The sequence below is a fragment of the Molothrus ater genome, chromosome 16 (genome assembly GCF_012460135.2).
Source record: "Molothrus ater isolate BHLD 08-10-18 breed brown headed cowbird chromosome 16, BPBGC_Mater_1.1, whole genome shotgun sequence".
In the NCBI taxonomy this organism is placed as follows: domain Eukaryota; kingdom Metazoa; phylum Chordata; class Aves; order Passeriformes; family Icteridae; genus Molothrus; species Molothrus ater.
In genome coordinates, this window is record NC_050493.2 from 1,653,954 (window position 1) to 1,676,510 (window position 22,557).

The 22,557-nt window shown below is 51.7% G+C and overlaps 1 protein-coding gene across 1 annotated transcript in view; it reads right to left on the reverse strand.

Moving 5' to 3' along the window:
* Nucleotides 1–4,233: 4,233 nt before the first annotated feature.
* Nucleotides 4,234–22,557, reverse strand: part of LMF1 (lipase maturation factor 1) — a 141,559-nt gene continuing 123,235 nt past the window's right edge. Inside the window, exons 8-11 of the mRNA XM_054516593.1 lie at nt 22,240–22,393; nt 19,577–19,760; nt 11,269–11,381; nt 4,234–4,904 (exon numbers count right to left, since the gene is read on the reverse strand). Coding sequence (XP_054372568.1) covers nt 4,730–4,904; nt 11,269–11,381; nt 19,577–19,760; nt 22,240–22,393 — 626 coding nt within the window. The 3' untranslated portion in view covers nt 4,234–4,729. The remainder of the gene's footprint in view (nt 4,905–11,268; nt 11,382–19,576; nt 19,761–22,239; nt 22,394–22,557) is intronic.

The following is a 22,557-nucleotide window of genomic DNA, read 5'->3' on the forward strand; positions in this document are numbered from 1 at the left end:
TGGATGGATGGATGATGGATGATGGATGGATGGATGGATGGATGGACGTGCCTGCAGGTACCAGGCACCCACAGCTGCTCCCAGCAGGCAGATGGAGCTCCAGGCACAGCTGCAGCACTTGGAAATGGCCACAAAGGCACAGAAATCCTCTGGGAAGGCAGGAGGGAGCCAGCCACGGCTCCAGGATGGCACCAGGGACACACAGGGAAAGCTCAGCTGTGACAGCCTGGCCTGGCTTGGAGGGGCAGGGTGGGATCAAGGCAGGGTTGGCCTTGAAAAGACTCCCAAGCTCATTTTTCCAGCCAGGGAATGATGCTTCTCCAATCCAGGACCCCCTTCAGACCTAAACCGTGGCGTGTCCCCACATTTGTCAGTGAACACCAGAATTTCCTCCTCTGTAAAGCTGGAAAAACACCCAGTCTGGGCTGTTCCATGCTCTGTAAGGAGCAATTATTCCTTTCCAAAGCCCAATGAAATCAAAGCCCTTCCCATAATCACCTACTGGATTTTATCAGCGTGTTTGGGTTAGGCTTTGCCCCTTTGGCTAATTCCTAATTGATTCTTTAATCCTGACAAGTTTTTTATTGCCTGATACAAGAGGGGTTTAGCCCAGGAGCAGCAGGAGAGCAGCTCCCAAACTCTGGGAGACGCAGGACACGGGGCAGGGATGACCTCATCCCAAGCCAGGGCTTTATTTGATAATCTATCAGTTATTTATTATTCTAAGTAACCACTTGCAGGTGCTGTGATTTCAGTGGAATTGTCCCAGCACCCGGGGAAAGCTCAGCCCTGTGCAATCCTACCCAGAGCTGCTACTGCACAGGGAGCAGGATCCAGGCAGAGCTGGGAATGGGGCAATGTGGGCATGGGCATGGCAAAAAATGTGGAAAAATGTGGAAAAAATCTGTGGAAGAATGGGAAAAAATCCATGGAAGAATGGGGGAAAGTCTGTAGAAAAGTGGGGCAAAATCTGTGGAAAAATGGGCAAAATCTGTGGATGAATGGGGAAAAATCTGTGGAAAAATGGGCAAAATCTGTGGATGAATGGGGAAAAATCTGTGGAAAAATGGGCAAAATCTGTGGATGAATGGGGAAAAATCTGTGGAAGAATGGAGCAGAATCTGTGGAAAAATGGGGCAGAATCTGTGGAAAAATGGGGAAAAATCAGTAGAAAAATGTGGTAAAATCTGGGGAGAAATGGGGCAAAATCTGTGGGGAAATGGGACAGGAGTTTGTCCCTCACACAGGGACAATTCCAGAGCTCAGCTCTGTGCTCCTCACCTGCCTGCCTGGAGAATGTGGCCAAGCTGAGGGCTTGGGGCTGTGACAAGGAGCCAGGACATGGATGTCCCCACAGACCAATGTGTCCCCCGTGGGTGGCACCTGGAGGGCTCAGCCAGGCACCTCCCTGCAAACCCAGAATGAGCATTTGGGGTTCGTTCTGGATGCCCCTCTGTTGTTTCTTTCCCTGGGGAGAGGTCGATGGAGACCCCAGGGAGGTGCCAAAGCCACCCCGGTGCCACAAAGCTGCCACTCCAGGAGTGGCACTGGAGCCCCTGAGGCTGCAGCTGAGGGGAGGTGACAGAAATGAGCCCTGCAGTGACAGCACAGCAAGGGGCTTTCAGCACCGATGAATCCTGCATTTGCCTGCAGGCTCTGGAGCTGGAAACACCCCTGGGACTGGAGGCACTGAAATGTTCTCCCAGCGAGGAAGGGCTGGGCCCCAGGCAGAGCACAGAAGGTGCCTTCCCAAATTATCTGCCCCTTGTTGTCTGCCCAAGCTCCTTCAGCCAAGCAAGACCCTGAGGAAAGCTGGAAAATGGGATTTTGAGTGGCAAGACCCCGTTGTGGCTTCAATTTTAACCCCAAGTAGAGGGGGGGGGGAAGGGGGAAAGCAGGGAGTTGGGAGAATCATTTTTTCATTAAAATCAAAATCGATCCATAATGAAAATAGACTTGGAATGGGAAAAGCTGAGTGCAAATGGAAGCTTTTAAAGATTCTTTTGACTGACAATAACCTGAAGACCCTCCAGGAACTCCAGCCTGGAATAATCAGATTAAATGGAAACTAATATACAGTCCTGAAATTCATCCCATGCTGCTCTAAACTTGGAGCAGCTGCATAATTTTGCCTACAGGTTTGTGCCTCCTGCCCAGCAGTTCACACGGAATTGTTTGGCCAAACTCAATCTACCAGGAAGGGGGGAAAAAAAGCAAAAAAAAAGCACCTTTCCCCTTTCATATGTGTTAAAGCAAAGCCAGCTTTTCCAAGCAGCTGGGAGCAGGGAATGGATATGGCTGCAGGTATTTCCTATGGGAATTCCCAGCCTGGAGTTTGGCTGCTTTAAAATCAATGCCTCTGATTTATAAAAGATGCAGGAAATGCAGGAATAAGGAATTCTCTGGGTTGGTGAGGGTAATTCCTGGGCATTCCTGCGTGGACACAAACTCATCTCCAGCAGCTCCTCACCACTGACCCCTCCACATTCCCCAAACACGAACCAAATCCATGTTTTTGGAGGAATGTTTGAAAATGGAACCTGGGTGGACACTGGGGCTTGGAGCAGCCTGGGACAGTGGAAAGTGTCCCTGCCATGGCAGGGGTGGGATGGGATGAGATTTCAGGTCCTTTCCAGCCCCTCTGGAATGTCTGGGTGGCCCCATCCAGCCTCCCACAGCCCCATCCCTTTCCCATGGGATCGTCCCTTCCTGCTGGTTCTTCCCAAATTCTGCAAGCACAAATCATTTCCTCATCCCCTACATCCAAGGGATGAGCAAAAACCCCTCTGTCCATTCACACTCAATTTCTGCTCTCCCCAGGAACAGACCTAGATGTGGGATTAAAAAAAAAACCAAACAAACAAACCTGGGAGAATTCCTTCTTTTTTGGGGGGGAAATCAGCTGGGATGAGCTGGGTCCACCTCAGCACATCCAATGCCAATGGGCAGAAATGCAAACCCAGCTGGGCTTGTGAGGGGACCTCGTGCTTCCAAAGGCTGGAATCTTGGGAAAAAGGGGAAAAAGTCACTTCTACCTCAGTTATCCCAAGTGTAAATACTTGGGGTATCCCGAGGTCGGTAACTTCCATGTAGGAAAAGAAAATAAAAAAATTAAAATTTATGATTTCTGATCCAGGAATGGCCCTGAGGTGTCTCCAGCCATGGTGGAGCTGGAGCTGCTCAGGATGGACATGGGGGGACCACCTGGCCATGTCCTGCCTGTCTCAGCTCTGGAATTTCCTTGGACCTGACAGAGAACCAGGAGGAGGGAGTGGGATGAGATCAGGCTCGGGATTGGGATGAGCTGGGAAGGGCATCAGCCCAGGGGGCCCAGCCCAAACCCTGCCCTCCAGAACCTCTGCAGAGGGTGGTGGGACCTCAGGGACATCAGAGCAGGCGGGAGCAGCTCCCAGATGGAGCTTTCCTCCCCTGGTGCTGCTGCAGCATCTTCCTTCCAGTGCTGAACTCCAGGACAAAAATCCTCTCCACAAAACCCTTCCCAGTCAGCAGATAACTGAATGTGGTTCTGATTTCCTCCCACCTCAGAATAATTGTTCCTTTTCTTTTTAAAATACTTGTCCCAGGGAAACATTTCCAATGGAATCCCCTCCTGCCCCTTTGGATGGATTTTATCTTCCAGGCACTGCTCTGGAGCAGGGAGGGGAGCTTGCATTGAAAAGAAGAAAAAAGGGAAAAAAAGCTTAACAAGCAGCAAACAGGAATGGGAATGCTGGTCTGGGATCCATTATCCCTGACCCAGAGGTTGGAAAGCAAAAGAAATTCATTAAACTGGGGAGGGGGAGGCAGTGCTGTTGGGTGCCCAGTCCATGGGGGTGCCCAGGGGGTGTCACCTGCCACCCATCTCCTGCCACCCATCTCCTGCCACCCATCACCCATCCAGGGCTGCACCCGCTGCAGAAGGAGCAGCTTGGAAGGAAAATCCACTGAAACCATGAGGAGCCCTGAGCAAGGACACCCTGGAAGCCAGGGGAGAAGGGGAGGGGGAATTCTCCTCTCCCAGCCCTGGATCCTCGGGATGGGGATGGACATTTGGACACAACACCAGATTTTGGATTCTCCCCAAAACACAAATCAGTCCCAGGACTCAGCTCATTCCTCACCTGCCACCCCATTCCCATGGGAGCTGCCTTGTCCCTGGTAGAGGCTGGGGCTCCTTCTTTTTTCCCCTTTTTAGCACTTCCAGGAAAAACAAAAACCCAGTGAAGCTCCTGCTGGTTATTCAAGGATTGTTTGCTTTAATTCCTTTCCAGGAACACGTTCCCAGTGGTGCCCATTTGGTATATGTGGTCAAAAAGGTGCAAGAAAACACGGAAAAGGGCATTCCTGTGCCTGCATGCACAGCCCACACAACCCCAGAGATCCCTCCTGGTTTGTTTTCCCATTTTTGTTTCAAACCCACATTCAGCTGCTTCTGGCAACACCAACACCTCCCCCAAAACCAGTCTTGGTTATTTGCTTGCCTTTTTCCCAGTTCCAGAGGAATTCCTGAATGGAGCAGCCTGGAAAAAGAAATCAGCCACTGAGGTGAGAAAAAGCAGCTCACAGAGCAAGTGGGCAAATTGGCTGGGAATCTTCTGGAAGAATCTTCTGGAAAAGAGCCGTGAACAAGGATATGGATAAAAACCAGAGAGGCAGGAGGTGTTTGGAAGGGAGCTGCCCATTCTCCATCTTCCCAGCTGGTCCCTCTTGTCCTGGCCATCCTTTTCCCTCAGTCCTGCACGGGATAAGGCCAATTCCTGTCCTCAAAGAACTTCCTGAGGCCCTGCAGGTTGACGGGGGGGAAGTAGGGGCCGATTCTTTTCCGGATCCACCACTTCCCATCGCGGGCGTGCTTCCCCCCGGGCTGGCTGAACTTGTACCTGAAGTGTTCCCCCCGGATCCACCTGTGGGAGGCAAAACAGCAGCTCAGGCCTTGCCATGGCTTCTGGGGAGAGGCTTGGAACGTGGTTTGTTCCTTTGGATGGGTGTTTTGGAGCTTTTCTGGATGGAGAAATCAGCTTGAGGGTGCTCAGGGTGGCTCCACATCCCAGTACTCCGTGCTCCAATCCCATATCCATCCATCCATCCATCCATCCATCCATCCATCCATCCATCCATCCATCCATCCAATATCCATCCATCCATCCAATATCCATCTATCCATCCAATATCCATCTATCCATCCATCCATCCATCCATCCATCCATCCATCCATCCATCCATCCAATATCCATCTATCCATCCATCCATCCATCCAATATCCATCTATCCATCCATCCAATATCCATCTATCCAATATCCATCTATCCATCCATCCAATATCCATCTATCCAATATCCATCTATCCATCCATCCAATATCCATCCAATATCCATCTATTATCCATCTATCCAATATCCATCCATCCATCCATCCATCCATCCATCCATCATCCATCTATTCATCCATCCATCCTTGGGATGCCCACAGCCAGCAGCAGTGACGCTGGGAAGGCTTTGGGAAGCTCCCAAGCTCCTCTTGATGCCATTATGAATCCAGCTGTGCCTTGGGAATGATGCATGAGCAAAGGAGCTTTAACACCCCCTGCCCTGAGCACTCCCCACACCTTTCCACAGCTAAGCAGGAAAGAATAATAACAGTAAGAGCAGGAAGAAGAGGATTTTTTCCTTTCTCAGAGCCATCCTGGAGTGTTTCTGCCTGGGAGATTTTGGAGCAGGGAGTCTGAGCCCCCCAGCACCCCCTGCCCAGCCAGCGGCAGCGCGGCTCTGAGCGCATCTGTTTTCCGGCTGCTGCGGGAGCTGACAGCAGAGGAGCTTTGAAAGCAGTGCAGAAAGAAACATTCATCAGTGTCAGGAAACACTCTGGGAGCTGCCCATGCCGCTGGATCCGGGGGGTTTGTCCCCCTTGATGTAGGACATGCTGACAAGGGCCGGAGCGGCGCCCGCGCCGGGAGCATCGCCGGCGTCGCCGGGCGAGTCCATAAAATACCCACAAAATAAAACTGTCAAAGTCGTGTCAGTGCTCATTTAAACCTGCTCTGCTCCACTAGGAAAATACAGACCCTGCTACTGAGCAGGGCACCGCAGCTGTGGGATCCCTGGAGTGCTGGGAAGGTCCTTCCTGCTGCTGAAATAATGAGGGACGGCTCCGATGGATTTGCCATCGGTGCTCGGCTTTGGGGAGCAGGGCAGGGTGAGGGGCTTGGAGAGAGCTGCACCCAGCCCAGGAGTGGCTCCGAGCCCAAGAGCTCTGCTCCAGTCCTGCTGGGAGCCAGGAGAGCAGCACAGGAAGGATTCTCCTACGAAACCTTGGGAATATGGGATGCACAGGGAGGTTTGGAGTCCCTGTCCCTGGAGGTGGCACTCAGAGCTCTGGGCTGGGACAGGGTGGGCAATGGGCACAGGTGGGACTGGCTGCACTTCAAGGCCTTTTCCAGCCTCAGTGATGCTGGGATTCTGTGTCCATCACACCCATCCTGTTTTCCAGAGCAGTTGGGGCTGCTCCTGCATCCCTGGCAGTGCCCCAGGCCAGCCTGGATGGGGCTTGGAGCAGCCTGGGACAGTGGAAGGTGTCCCTGCCATGGCAGGGGTGGCCCTGGATGGGCTTTAGGATCCCTTCTGTCCCAAACCATTCCATGACTCAGTGACTCTGAGGTTGAAGGAAGATAAATGGGAAAAGGGGCCCTGAGTGGAATTTGGGGAGCACAAACCTGCATCTCACCCCCACAACCTCTGCCCTGCAGCTGCTGCCTTCACTCCAGCCTGGCCCATTCCTGCACTCCCTCTCTTCCCTGCTTTCTGAGGCTGGGAAAAGCCAAACAGGGCCTGGGGTGTTATTCCCACAGGGTTTCCTTTGCAAGAGCACAAAATTCCTGTTAATAACTGAGTGTCACTGAACAGCCTCGTCCCTGAGGGTCCAGGGAGCCACTCCAGGATGATCGGAGATTTCCAATTGCTGCCTGGCTGCTTCCTGGAATTCCCAAACCATCTCCACCTCCAGTCCCAGATCCACCTCCCAAAAATGCTTCAGAGGCTGATTTTATGGCAATCTCCTGCTCCCAGCATCCTCTGATGCTTGGGGGTTTTTCCTTCCCTAAGTGGCTGCAGAGCACTTCCCAAACTGGACCCATCTCCATATATTCCCAAAATAAATGTGAGAAAGGTGGAAAACCTGGAAGCCAGGAGGGAATATTTCCTTGCCAGGCTCAGGATGTAAAAGCTGCAGTGTTTAATACCCACTGGAGCCCCTCATTTCAGGGCTCACAGAGTTTACAAGCTCTGCCAGTGTTTATAACCTGTCTGGGTGCCTCAATCCTGGAATTATGGGGTTTTCCAGCTCCTCCAGTGCTGGTCCTGCTCCCTCTTCCCGGGATCCAGGGAGGGAAGGTGCTACAAACTCCCATCTTTCCAGGGCTCCCAGAGTTTGTGCAGTTTTGGGGCTTCCAAAAAATCTCCTGGCAGCTGGAAGGGATCCACAGGTCTTGGAGACTGAGCCTGCAGGAGATTCCCTGATTCCTGCTCTGGAGAAACAGCAACAGCTTCTGGAAGGTCAGGAAGGAGCTGCCTGACCTCACCAGGATGTTCCAGGTACTCAAAGAAGGATGAGAAGCACTTGTGGGGATTTACGGAGCAAACACAAGCTGGCAGCTCCTCCTGGCTCCCTGGGAAGCAACTGGCACCAGCTCCCATTAAAAATGGTTTTAAACTGAAGGATTTGATGGGATATTGGGAAGGAATTCCTCCCTGTGAGGGCGGGGAGGCCCTGGCACAGATCCTCAGGGAAGCTGTGCCTGCTCCACCCTGGAAGTGTCCAAGGATGGGGTCTGGTGGAAGATGCCCCTGCCCATGGCAAGGGTGGGACTGGATGGCATTCCAGGACTCTCCCAGGAGATGGAAAACCCTCTCTGCCGTGAGGAAAAGGGGACAAAAGGCTCCTCTGGGAGCTCCAACAGCGGTGCCAGGAGAGCGACAACGCCAATAGAGGAGGGACGACAGAACCACCCCAAGAACCTTTCTGCCACCACCTTTGAGGGCATCCCCACCAGCCCCTGGCCTCGGGGAGAGGCCAGAAAAGCTAAAAATAACCAGCATTATTTTTTAAAGCAGTGTTTTGCCCTCAGCAGATGCCCGGCAGCAGCTGCCCCGCAGCGCCCTCGGGTACCAGCCCCTCCTGCCAGCCCCATGGGGATGTGTTAAAAATTAGCAGCAATATTGGACTCGTTGGGATGGGGGCCTAAATCTCCCAGACAGCTGTAATTAGTTCCAGAGGGTGCAGCTGTCTCCCTGCAACAGCTGAGGGGTTCCAGGAAAAAAAACAAAACCAAAACCCAGTGGTGGTTTCTGTTAGAATTAATGGCCTGCCAAGGCAAGGAGGGGTGGGAGAGGGAAAGAAAGAAAGCAAAGCATGGGGTGTCTTTTTGGGGTGTTTTATCTCGAGGTTCCCTGCTCTGCTGTAAATCAGGCGGTGGGAAGCCCAAATTCATCAAGGTAAGGTTGCTCCAGCATCGCTGCTCTTGCCCCGGTGGTGGGAGGGAGCAGAAATTAATTCACCTTGGCCTAAATTGAGGGAATCAGGGCAGTTTTTGGGTTGTTTTTTAGTGCTGCTGATTCTGAGGCTCCTGCAAGGTCTGGTCCCACAGAGCTGGAGCATCCCAAGGGCAGCTGATCCTCAAAATCCCCTTGGGAAGTGGCACAGTGGGGATTTTCCTCTCTGGATGGGGTAGGAAGGGTGGGACAACACCAAGGGCAGAGCAAACTGTGGGGGAAAAAAACCCAAGAACTGGCTCCAGATGGATCCAAGGCTGGAATTCACCCTGCCAAGGAAGAGAGATCCCATGGCCACCAGATTTCCCAGCCTGGGGGAAATCCTGCCAGCTTGGGATGAGCTCTGCCTTCCCTGAAATAACGAGGGTTTTTTTTCCCCAAAGAAAACCCCTTAAACTTCCCTGCAGGGCTGTGGAATTCAATTCTGGTAATAGCTGAGGGGTTCTTTTCCACCTCATCCCAGTGAGGCCTGGATTTTCCAGGAATTCCCAGTCCCTGCCTGCTCTCAGCACTGCTCCAGAGTCACCTCTGTCCCTCTGGGGAGGGTCCAAACCCCAAATTGGCTTCTGCAAAGTTCAAACATGACCAAGCTCTTCCCATGGCTTGGGCTGACTCCACAGATCCCAGCCCAGGTATCAAGTCCAGTCACTTTTAAATGGGAAATAAAATAAAATCCCATAAAAAAAGGATCCCAAATGCCCCATTCCCCTGTGCTCCAAAGCATCCAAAGGGAAGCACCAGCTCCCTCACAAACACCACCACTACAAATCCAGCTCTTCACACCCATGGTGGGGCTTTTCCAACAAAGTGCTACTTTAATTGGAATAAAAATCCTGAAGTGACCATGATTTAATATCAGAGACACCAAACAGACCCAAAAACCTGGGTTTTTTTCCCCCTCCTGTGGGCTAAATCTGATTTTTGTTTCCTTTGATTGTTGCAGCCTTTTCCATGGTGTGTTCAACACTTCTTAATTTCTCAGCCCAAGCCCTCCTGTTCAGATTTATGAGGGCTGGGCTTTTATGAACTATCCACTGCCCCAGAATATTTGGGAAATCCACATTCCCCAAACATCACCAGCCTCGAGGTCCAAGCTTCCCACTCAGGCAGGCCCTTCAACAATGCCCTCATTTTTAATCAGTCACCTGTTTCTCATTTGAAGTTTATCACACTTGAAAAAATACTATAATTTCTTGAGTTGTAAAGAACCCTCCAAACTTTGGTCTCCGAAATTTCATTTCGAAGGCATTAACTCATTCTGAAAGTCCCTTGGCTATTGAAGGTGTAGAGTTTCCATTAACAGAACAAACTCCGTGGAGGATGGAGTGCAAGGTTCTTATGGAAAACAGCCCCTTCCCCTAATTATTTAGTCTAGCAGGGAATGAAAATAATTAAGTCTCAAAATTCCCTTTAGAGTGGAGGGAGGGGGGAATAAGGGTAGGAAAATTAGGAGTTTTTTCCACCCAGCTACTGTGGTGGGAATGAAGGGATCCCTAAGGTTGGCAGCAAATTTTCCCCTCAATTGGGATAAAAGTCCAGGATCATGGAATTACAGGGTCAGGGATGGTTTGGGATGGAAGGGAGGTTAAAAATCATCCAGTTCAGTTAAATCATCCATTGTCCAGTTAAAAAACCATCCCCTGCCAAGGGCACCAGGCCACAGAGGGCAGAGTTCTGGGATTTTGGGAAGGAATTCCTGGCTGGGAGGGAGAGGGAGGGCAGGCCCTGGCACAGGTGCCCAGAGCAGCTGTGGCTGCCATGGATCCCTGGCAGTGCCCAAGGCCAGGCTGGGCAGGGCTTGGAGCAGCCTGGGACAGTGGAAGATGTTGGGGTTGGAACTGGATGAGCTTTAAGCTCCTTCCCAACCCAAACCATTCCAGGATTTGGGGATTTTTACCATCTTGGGGTTCACAAAGCACCTCAGAGGAACCATTTTGGTGAAAGTGAGAAGCTTTCTGTGCCTCAGCTGGAGAAGGAGTCTCTCTCCTCAGGAGCTTTGGAGGATGCAGTGCCCTAAAGCTGGAAAACATCAGTGGGATCCAAGGGGAACTTCATTCCACACAGAGCCCTGGGCCTGCATCCCTGTTTGCAGTGCATCCTCAGAGCCTCAAATGGAAAACATTAGCAGCAGCATAACATGGCTTGAGTTGATCCAAAATGCCCCAAAAAATGTTTTCTCAGCTAAAAATAACTCCATCAACAAAACAGACGCTTCTGGGACAAAATTCCTTTTGTGTAAAACCTCGGAGTTTTCCTCTGTGCCTTTCCCTGGCTGATGTTGGCTTTGTCTCTTCCTTGAAAACACAAACAATTCCAAGAGCAGTGTCCACAAACTCAATAATTCCTGCAGGGCTGTTTTGCCTTTGAAACACCTCAGGAGGTCCATGGAAATGGTGGGGTTTGAGCTGAGCTCACAAAGAGAACGTGGCAAAAGCCCCAGAGCTGAGGGGCAGGAAACCACAGCAGGAGGGACCAATCCTGGCCAGGAGCAGCAGCACCGAGCCCTGCATGGATCTGCTGGGAATGGGCTCATCCCAAGGGTCCCTGTGGCCCCTCCAGGGGGAACTGAGGTGCTGGCAGCACTTGGGTGTCCATCAAAGCCACCCTAAATCCCTAAATCCCACCTGGGTCCCATCAAACACAAACCCCAAGAGGAACCTCCTGTGCACGCCCAGGATGGGAAGAAGGTGGATCAAGTTCTCCCTTGGGATAACTCCAGGCTCACCTTGGAGGGTCTCTGCCTGCAAAGGGGTTTGTGGCCAGCAGGGACAAGGTCTCCTCCTCCTGGGCCAGCAGCTTCCCAGCCAGGTGGATGATCCATTCGTTCTGCTCATAGGTCTTGGGGAAGGAAGGAGAAATGGAAATGTCAGGAGCTGCTGGGCTTTTCCTGGAGTGTTACTCGGATTAAGGATTTCTGGCCTTGGGGAGGGATTTTGGTGGATTTGGGTGGGAAATGGTGAATTTCCCAGTGTTTCTGCACATGTCCCATGGGATCCTTGAGGTCCAGACAGAGACTGGCACCCTCAGGGAGGAGGGAGAGCTTCCCTGGGTTTGTCTCATCTGCCAATTCCTACCCCAAATATTTGATTTAAATCACTGATTTAGCAGCAAACCCCACAGGGGAACCATACCAGCACATTTTCTATGGATAACCCATCCATCCTTCTCACCCACATTGCTTTCCCCTGGGAAAAGGGTTTGGGCTGCTTCCCTTGTGTTATCCAAAGGAACACAGAAGAAAGTGGCTTCTCTATTCCCAGTTCCTGTCTCCTCTTTATTTCCTGCTGTGTCATCCATCCCCTTCAAATTCCTTCCTCCCAGAACCCCTTCTGGAGCAGCACAGTGGCAGAGTTTGGCTCTGAATTCAGCTCATCCTGAGGAAGCAGGGATTTGGCCTGGATGATACTTATGGATCCCTTCCAGCTCCAGACATTCCCTGATTCTGTGATTTCCCTCCCTGCAGGAGGAATCCTGCTCTCTGCTCTTCTTCAGCCTCCCTAACAGCGTTTCCCCACGGTGATTTTCTGAGATTTTCTGCTTTTTGCAGGAGTTCCTGGGTGGATTTTGGAGTGCAGGCAGTAGGGGACACTGTGGGAAAGGGAAAGGCGGGAGCTGTACCTGCGGGGCTCCCAGCAAAGCCCAGCCCCGAGGCAGAGCTGCTGCCAGAGCTCCCTCCCCTCCTGGCCCGCTTTGTTATTCCTGTCACCAAGGGAAACGGGAGAGAAACCATGGAAAACACCACGGCCCATCGGGGCAGCTCTACCTCACAGGGTTTCTGACCCCAGCTCATCACGAGTGAGAGGAAAACCACAGTTAGTTCAGCCAAAAAAGCTCCTCACAACGATGACTCTCCCCCTTCTGCTTCCGTCCCGCTCCCTCCATCTGCTCTCATCCATCAGGGGTGGACGATGGGGACGGGGACGGACGATGGGGACGGACGATGGGGACGGACGATGGGGACGGACGATGGGGACGGGGATGGGGATGGACGATGGAGACGGGGATCAATGATGGGGACGGACGATGGGGACGGGGGATGGACGATGGGGACGGGGACGGACGATGGGGACGGGGACGGACGATGGGGACGGGGACGGACGATGGGGACGGGGATCAATGATGGGGACGGACGATGGGGACGGGGATGGGGACGGGGACGGACGATGGGGACGGGGATGAGGACGGACGATGGGGACGGGGATCAATGATGGGGACGGGGATGGACGATGGGGACGGGGACGGACGATGGGGACGGGGATGAGGACGGACGATGGAGACGGGGATCAATGATGGGGACGGACGATGGGGACGGGGACGGACGATGGGGACGGGGACGGACGATGGGGACGGGAATGCTCCCTCCACCAGCCCCCAGTGCCACCTCCTGGGTTCTCAGGGAGGGACAGGGACACCGTGGGACTGAGGCCATGGTGGTGCTGACACAACAGGAGACCTGGTGAGCGCTGGAAGCAGGAGGGGGATGTGCCACACCAACCTCACCCAGGTCCCAGGGAGAGCTGGCACTGTCCCCATCCCTGCCCCAGGCCTGGCTGTGTCCCCATGGGTCACTCCCTGCCAGTCTCTGTGTCCCCCAACAGCTCTGGGATGCTGGAGGGGCTCAGGTTGGGATTTGGGGAGGTGGTGCCACCCTGGCTGGGACAGAGGAGCTCCCAAAAGGTGCCACAGCAGGGATCAAACACCACAAGTGACACCTTCAGCATCCTGAGTTTCCCTGGGACATCCCAGTGCTCTGGATGATGTTAAACACCGTTTCCAGGAGAGCCTGGGAGGTTTGGGAGCTCCTGTGTGCAAGCTGGGAAGCAGCAGGAGGATGGGAACAGGAACCACCAGAGATCCCCAGCTGGAGCTTGAGGAGGCCCCCAAACCTTGTGAGCCTGACTGGGAACCAGGAGGCTCCAGGAAGGTGGGATCGGCTCACGTGGCCTCCAAATTGTTAATTAGCAGCTCTGTGCTCACCAGAGTTTGGACTTCTGGTCTGTAAAGTGTTTTTCTTGTAAAATTTACAACATGTCTGGCCCCAGTGAAGTCTGCGGTGAGAAATTTCCAGGCGGTGCAGCCCCTGCCCCCCTCCCCGGGCTGTGCTAACGACCCTGCTTAACTCATTACCCTGCAAAGTGATACCCTGGAAAAGGGGGAAAGGAGTCCAGGAGATGCCCTGGAAAAAGGGGGAAAGGAGTCCAGGAGATGCCCTGGAAGAGGAGGAAAAGAGGCCAGGAGATGCCCTGGAAAAGGGGGAAAAGAGGCCAGGAGATGCCCTGGAAAAGGGGGGACAAAAAGAGTTCAGGAGATGCCCTGGAAAAGGGGGAAAAAGAGTTCAGGAGATCTGGGCTGCACCCAGGGAAGAGCCACCCCAAGGGGTTCCTCTGTCCGTGGATCCAGCTGGATCTGCATGGAGGGATCTGAGTGTGCAACACAGAGCCTGAACCACCCAGGGCATTGATTACAGGAGAAAAAAGAATCCAGGACAGAGGCACACACTGCTGGGAGGGGGGCTGGCCTGTTTTGGGGTCAGCTTTAGGGTTTGGATCTTCAATGAGCACGAGAAGCAGCTGGGAGTGATCTGCACAGCGATGGATCCCTGGGCTGCTCCACCTCCATCATCTCCATCTCCATCCAGACATGGACCACAACTCCCCCAGCTGCTCCTGCCCTCCCTGGGGCCACCCAGAGCCTGGGCTGGATCCACACTGGGGTTACTGGGGAACCAGTGACTGCACAGCCATGCAGGGAGCCCCATCCCTGTCCTGAGCACTCCTGGGGAGCTGCAGCCCTTCCCTTGCACATCTTTGGAGAGTTTTCATTCAGTTCTAGCACAGAAAGCCACTCAGGGAGCTGAACACACACCAAGCCCATGGCCAACCCCAGCAGAGCAGAGCTGAGGGGTCCCACAGTAACCCAGCCCTGAAGCCAAAGCCTGTGTTCATGGACACCCTGTGCAGATGGGCAGCTCTGCAGCCAGGTCACCCTCAGCTGTCCCTACAGCTGGGACAAGCACCCAGAACCTCCAAAATTCCTATTTCAGGTACAACAGAGGGGACTAACAAAGAACTTGGGGCACTTTTTGCTAAGCTTTGAACTCCTGATGGGTTTCAGCCTCGTGCAGAGCTCAGGCAGACACTCCCCCCCATCCTTCCATGCCAGTCTCACCCCAAATTCCACTTGGGGCAGGGGTTTTGCTCCTCGTCCCAGCCACACCTGAGGAGCTGAGCATCACTGCCCCCCTCCCCAGCACTGCCCTGGGGCTGCCCTGCAGCTGCTGGCACCCCCTGACCTCCCCACCCCGACACCTTCCCAGGGAATAAACACGGTGTTCTCACCTTGAACACATTCACTGCTGTCCAGGAGCATTTAACAACTGCACAGAACTGAAACCCACAGCTCTGCTGAGGCAGGCACCAGCCAGGAGCCAGAGCAAAGCAGCCACAGTAGCAACCAAAGCCTGCTGATAACAAAGCCAAGGGAACATTATCATCCCAAAAAAAAAACCCCAAAAAACCCCCTGGAGCTACAGGGAACATGTTCCCAACTGAAATAATAATAATAAGGAGGCTTTTCCTTGAGCTTTAATTGGTCATTTAATGAAAAAGGGCTGGGGATTAGTGTGGTGTTTTATGGAATCTCGGGGCTGGCACGGGCACAGGAGGAGGTCAGGATGAGATGCACATGTGGGAACAGCTGGAAACTTGGCACAGGAGCCCAGGGTTATTATTTCACGTGGTTGGGAGCCCTGAGTGCTTTCAGGTCGGAGTCAGTGGCTGCCAGAGGGGCAGGGCAGGTTCCATTTCCCCTGCTGTGGTGTGAGGGGCTGTTTGTGTGTCACAGCTGAGCCACGGGGGATGCAGCACGGGAATTCCACCATGGAATTCCACCACTCTCACTCCATAGCCACCCTGCTGTAGTTAAGCACCTCCAGCACTGCTGTTCAGGGAGTGTGAGCTGTCAGGAGGAATAATCCCTGTCCCACAGAAAGGAGGCCACAGTTAATGGCACCCTTTGTTTTATGGAATTCCAGCTCACCATCACTTGTTCCCATCCTGCTGTCCAAGGAAGGTCCATTCTATCATCTCCAATAACCCCGTGGAAACATGGAATGGTTTGGATGGGACCCCAAAACCCATCCAGTGCCAGCCCTGCCATGGGGAGACACCTCCCACTGTCCCAGGCTGCTCCAAGCTCTGTCCAACCTGGCCTGGGACACTGCCAGGGACCCAGGGGCTCCAAAGCTTCTCTGGAAATTCTATTCCAGTCCTTCCCCACCCTCACAGGGAAGAATTTTTCCCTAATTTCATCTCTTTTTTTTATTTTCTGTGAGTTTCCCAAAGCCATGTCTCCATCCCAATGTGCATGACTCTCTAAAAGCCATCCCTCAATCCATCCCATCAGAAAATCCTTGGGAAAGCAGCTGCTCCCTGAAGGAGGCAGGAATAAAAGGCTGCATGAGAGGGCAGAGCAAGGCTTTGGGAATCAGCTCCTGGATCCCACCTCTGCAGGGAAAGGCCACACCTGGCACAGCTCCTCTATCACCTCTGGCTGGGGGAAGAAAAGTCCCTTTGTTCCAGAGTGGGGTCTGGGCAGGGCCACTGGACAGGAACCACTCCCGAAGGCAAGGACTGATCCGGGATTTATCAGGATTTACCCAGGGCACCCCAGGATATCTGCTGTGGCATTCTGGGCACTTCCCTGGCACTGCTGCTGCAGGAGCTGAGGCTGCCTGGAATTCTGCACAGGGAGACAGAGACCCAGGCAGGAGGAGACCAAACCCTCCCCGTGCACAGGAGCAGAATGGGAACGAAGGGAGCGGAGCCTGGGAGGGGAGAAGGGGAAGGAAGGCAATGGAGAAGGTGAGCTGGGTGCAGGGAGCACTGAGGGCTGCTGGTGACACCCACACCTCCTCCCCCGGGCAGATTTTCCCTCTGAGCACCTTCTGGCTGCAAGGCTGAGGCAACAGGAGGCTCCAATCAAATATCTGACAAGAACATGCACCTGCCTTCTCTAGAAATGGGGTTACTTTGCCTCAGCTCTTCCAGCTCATGCATAACCTGCAGTTTCCATCACTCTCACCAACCCTGCTGCTGGAGGCTCTCTCTGCTCTCAGGAAAGCAGCTGAAGATTCTTTATAAATATCTTCATCTCTGGAAAACACACATTGCATCCCAGAGCATCCCAAGCTCTGCTCCACAGCAGGTTTTACATCCCCAGACTTTTGGAGCAGCTTCAAGGAATGATCCAACAAACACTGGGCTTTGAATCCAATCTGAAGACAGCAGGATTCTGTTATTTTGGAGCAGTTATTCTTTGATAAGCACCAAGAGGGTTCCTTTGTGTGGGCCATGCAGTCCCCACACAGAATAAATACCCCTCATGCCACAATAAGGAAGGGAAAAGCCCTTCCCTTGGATTTTTCCTTTTCCACTGGTGGACAACAACCCTTTGGGACAATAAACATCCAACTCCTGTAGAATCCACCACAGCAGCAGAACTGAGCAGCTCAAAGCCCCATAAGTATGAGCAGTATTTTGTTTTCTGGTTGTTATTGATCAGTAATGCTGAATCCAGGAACTGGAATGATTTTTGTGCCAGCCCAGCTCAGTGTTGGGCTATTCCTGAAATTCCACCATAAATCAGAAGTCAAATAATTACAGGAGGGTTGGCATCAGTAGCTGGAGCACAGATAAGCCTTTAACAATAAACCAGCATATTTGTGCACTACACATGGAAGTGTCAAGGGGGGGAAGAGTTATTCCTAATGCTTCACCTCAATTTTGTGGCATTAAATCCCATTCTGCCATTTCAGCCTGCTCTGAGGTGCTGGCACAGGGTGCCCAGAGCAGCTGTGGCTGCCCCTGGATCCCTGGCAGTGCCCAAGGCCAGCTTGGAGGCAACTTCCCAGTGAATCCTGCAGCCAGCCCAGGCTGGAAAGCTCCTGGGGGATCCCGGGCTGGTTTCTCAGGTGCTGATGAGGTGCAAAGAGGAGCCTGTCAGGAGCAGCACAAGGGATGGGAAATCTCCTTCCCTCAAGCCCGGGGCTTTTGCAGAGCCTGTCAGAGGTGGGAATGTCAGCCCTGCACCTGGTGCAGACAGCCCTGGAGCGGGGCAGAGGGTGCCAGAGAGTCCCAGAACTTCTGGGAACAAATTCAATCTAATCCAGAGGCTGAACTCGCTGAGCTCTATGGGCTCTGTGAACTCCCACATGGCTTTTGCACGACCCCTCTGCCTCCACAAGCTCCTCCTGGGCTTTCAGCTCCTGCTTCTCCTCCTTTCTGCAGCTCTGGGGGGACTCAAGGTGCGAACAACACCCAGGGATTTCCGTGGCTGTGCAGGACAAGCAGCAGATCTGCAGCTCCCAGTGCTCCAGCCGAGCTGTGGCCATTCCAAACGGGATTTACTGCCCTGCTTAAGCAGGTATTTACATGCCTGAGCATCCCAGCTCACTGCCCTGCCCGGCAGCTCGCCTTCCCACTGCTTTCCACAACAGTTATCCCCATTCCCCCTGTTTTCCAAGAGTTATCCCCATTCCCACTGCTTTCCACAACAATTTTCTCCATTCCCACTGTGTTTTCCACAAGAGTTATCCCCATTCCCACTGCTTTCCACAACAATTTTCTCCATTCCCATTGTTTCCCAGAAGTTATCCCCATTCCCACTGATCTCCACAACAATTTTCTCCATTCCCACTGATCTCCACAACAATTTTCTCCATTCCCACTGTGTTTTCCACAAGAGTTATCCCCATTCCCACTTTCCAGCCTACCACAGCAAAGAGACCTTCAACACTAATTGCTGCTAATTAGCTGCTGTGAACACACCTCGAGAGACCAACAGGTGAATGGGAACACTTGGGGGAAGCTTTCAGTGAATTAAACACTAAAAATAATGGATGAAACACTAAAAATAATGAAATAAACACTAATAACAGTGAATTGCACACTAATAACAGTGAACTGCACACTACAAATAATGAATTAAGCACTACAGATGATGAATTAAACAGTATTAATATTAAATCTAACAGTGAGGATGCAAAGAGGCTGAGTTATTTCCTCTTCCTCCTCCCAGGTACACCAGCACCCCTTGGAACAGCCCACACTCTGCTCTGCACAGCAGCACCTGAGTCCCATCCTTCAGCTTCAAACCTCAGATCCCTTTTATTCGAAACCTTCAGGATATTTCTGCCCTGGGCAGAGCCTTTTTCACACCTCAGACACAACCTGAGCCTGGGGGAGCTGATTTCTCCCCAAAACACAGCCTGACTTCAGCCCCCAGCTCCATCCACCCCCTGCACCTTTCCCTAATCCCAGGCACTGCTCCTGGCTGCACTTTGGACCTTGGCTGAGGTTTTCCTGAGGGATAAGCAGCCCTAATGCAGATTAAATGAAATTCCAGCACACACAAACCAGCGGGGTAAATATCAAACCACAGCCTGATGTCAGGGCCCAGGAATCCCAAAGGCTCCAAAATGAAAATACCACAGGGACAGCAAACCCAGGGGCTTGAAGATATTCCAGGAGAGGATGCAGGGACAAAGAGAAAAGCCTGGGGTACTCTGAGATGGGTTTTCCTTGTGCCACTGCTGAGAGTCAGTTCTGGAGAACCCAGCCCATGTCACATGGGTAAGATTTGCAGAATAAGCTAAACAAGAATTAACACTCAAGTTCCCCCCTTATTTAATTCCTGGCTGTCACCTGTTTGCTGATATCACGTGGGGACAATATTTGGAGGGACCAATGTCCACGTGTGGGCAGGTGGGGAATGGGAGCTGCTGTCCCCAGCAGGGATTCTTGGTATTGCTAAGAAATCCTTAAAAAAAACTTCACATCAAGTTGCCAAGAGTTTCATTACAGTAGCACAGTCCTTTAGGAACACAACCTTTGTTCTTGCCTTTTTTTTTTTTTTTTTAAACGTAATTAACTCAGCCACTGCTTCCAACATTCCCCTGTGATCCCAACACGTAGTAAATCCATGGAATTGCTTTTTCCTGGTCAAGGAAGGCCCAGGCTTCCAGAGGCACCTACCTGGAAGGCAGCAAACCACATGAGCCAGTCGAGGCGGTAGTGGTAGGGGGAGATGAGGCACGGCCTCCTCCTCAAGTCCCCAGGCTTGCACTTGAACTCAAACTCCTCCCAGACTGCTGTGGGGTCATTGGGATCCAGGCTGGACGTTCCCTGAAGGATCACTTCTGTCCTCTCCTTGGTGATGCTGGGGGGTGCAGCAGGATGTTGTTATTTGGCTCAGATAATGGAAAATCATAAATCACAAAAAGGTTTGGGTGAGGAAAGCCCATCCAGTTCCAACCCCAACACCTTCCACTGTCCCAGGGGGTGCTCCTAGCCCTGTCCAGCCTGGCCTTGGGCACTGCCAGGGATGGGAATCTCTGGGAATCTGTGCCAGGAAGGAAGGAGAAGGATTTCTCCCCATATCTCAGCTGAAAGCTCTGGTTCATGAGAGCCCATATGGAACACGAGTCACTGGCCGGGAGGCACAGTTGGATCCAGAGGTTCTCTGGATCTTGGGACCTTCCCCTCTCCAGCAGCAAAGTGAAATTCCATCCTCTTCCTTTTACCAGCTGCAGCTGCTCCAGCCCCAGGGCCAGCTGGGATCCATCAGAATGATTCCTACAGGGCAGGTGGGGCTGTGGTTCTGGACCAGAGCAGCTCACGAGCACTGCCCTGTGCCTCAGCTGCAATCCCAGCACGGAGCAGTGGGAATGGCCAACTGCAGGGAATGGCCATGGAAACACCACCCTGGAGTCCTGGCTGAGCTGCCAGAGACACCCACCTGCCCCAGGAGCTGCTTTCCATGCTGAACACAGAAACCTGCCTGGCAAAGCTCTGCCAGAGACACCCCCCTGCCCCAGGAGCTGCTTCCCATACTGAACACAGAAACCTGCCTGGCAAAGCTCTGCCAGAGACACCCACCAGCCCCAGGAGCTGCTTCCCCTACTGAACACTGAGCCACAGAAACCTGCCTGGCAAAGCTCTGCAGCTGCAACACCCTCTGGATTTTTTTCTACTTTGATTTTGCCTCTTCCAGCACAAGAAACTGAAAATTTGGGAACACATAACCTCCACCTTCCGCCCTGATGGCTCCCAGGGAGAGATGCTCCCAACCTAAGGAATGCTGAGCATCTCCTCTTATAATTGTTGCCTCCATTGAGGAGATCTGTGGATTCTCCAGCCAAGTTCCATTTTATCCCCTGGGCTGAGCTCTGAGCCATGGCCAGCTGCCCAAGGCTCAGGAACACCCTGTAAATCAGGGACACCAAATTACCAATAAAAGCCTGCTCCTACTGTGTGATCCCAAACCTGTCAGCTTTCACATCATCCCAGATTCATTATAAGCTGCAATCCTCTTTTTATTGGTTTACATAGGCTGGAATTACCAACATATTCCAGCAGCATTTCAGCACATGCTCTGTAGGGCCTGGTAACTGCTGAAACAGAAACCAAGGGCTGGAGAAGAAAAAGGACAACAGCCCAAAGAAAACAATCTCCTGGAGCTTCACCACTCCAGCCTTCAAAGAGCTTCAGGGCTTATTTCTCTCTCTCTAAAAAAAGAGGAAATTTTGGCATTTTCCACAAGTGTTGATGTTTTTAATATTTTTCTAGTTTCTTTTTCTGTCCACAGAAATTTCTGCTGTTTGAAAAACTGAGGAAAAATGATATTAATTTGATGTGTCCTCAGCATCTCCACTGCTTGTGGTAGGACTCGTTCCTCCCCTTCACTGGGGGAGGCCAGACCTTTAACAGCCAAACTGCTTGACCTTCTGCAAAATATATTTATATTTATATTTATATTTATATTTATATTTATATTTATATTTATATTTATATTTATATTTATATTTATATTTATATTTATATTTATATTTAGCTTTTATTTATATTTTAAATTTATATATAATTTACATGTAATCCTATATTTATATTTATATTTATATTTATATTTATATTTATATTTATATTTATATTTATATTTATATTTATATTTATATTTATATTTATTTAATTTCCCAAGCCACTCACTGGAAAAATCTGCTACCAAGAGCTGCTGTGGATGTTTCCAGGAGGGAGAGCAAAGGAGTGCAGGGGAAGAGAAGCTCACCAGAAATAAAGAGGGCTGGAGATGGTGAAGATATCCTGGATGAACTCTCCTATAGATATTTTCATCCTGCTCCTATGGATATTTTCATCCTGCTCTTACATTTGCTATGTCGATGGAATGAGCTGACTCATAGACAGCTCAGAGAAAATAAATTCAGTGGGAAAGAAACCTGCTCCTTTTCTCCTTATTTCTCATAAACAGGTAATCCATAAATTAGAATTTAGTGGGCAAGGAACCTGCTCCTTTTCTCCTTATTTCTCATAAACAGGTAATCCATACATTGGAATTTAGTGGGAAAGGAACCTGCTCCTTTTCTCCTTATTTCTCATAAACAGCTAATCCATAAATTGGAATTTAGTAGGAAAGGAACCTGCTCCTTTTCTCCATCTCTCTCATAAATAGATCTATCATACACTGTATTTCACAGGGAAAAGAAACCTGCTCCTTTTCTCCATCTCTCTGATATTCCAGGCATGCTGGAAGGATTTCTCTTCAGGCTGAAGGCACACAGCAGCTCTGGCTCTGGAATACCCTGGAGGGAGCTCTGGGACGTGCCAGAAAGGCCCAAAGGTACCTCCCAAAGGCTCCGTAGGTGTTGACAATCCTGAGGGAGTTGAAGGAGGTGTTCATGACCTGTCTGGAGCTGAGCAGGTTCAGCACCACCGGGATGCTCAGGTAGGTGATGAGGAGGCCCAAGGAGATGTTCAGCACTCTGCGGACACAGGCGCCTGTGGGGGACACCAAACCAGAGCACACGGAGGTGATTTCACTGCTCTGCTCCCATCTCCATCCCCATTCCCATCCCCACTCCCATTCCTGCTGAGTCTTTGCTTCTTTTTGCCAGGGTTGGGATTAAATGCACAAGTCAGTGTTTCTGGTTGGGACTCAGATG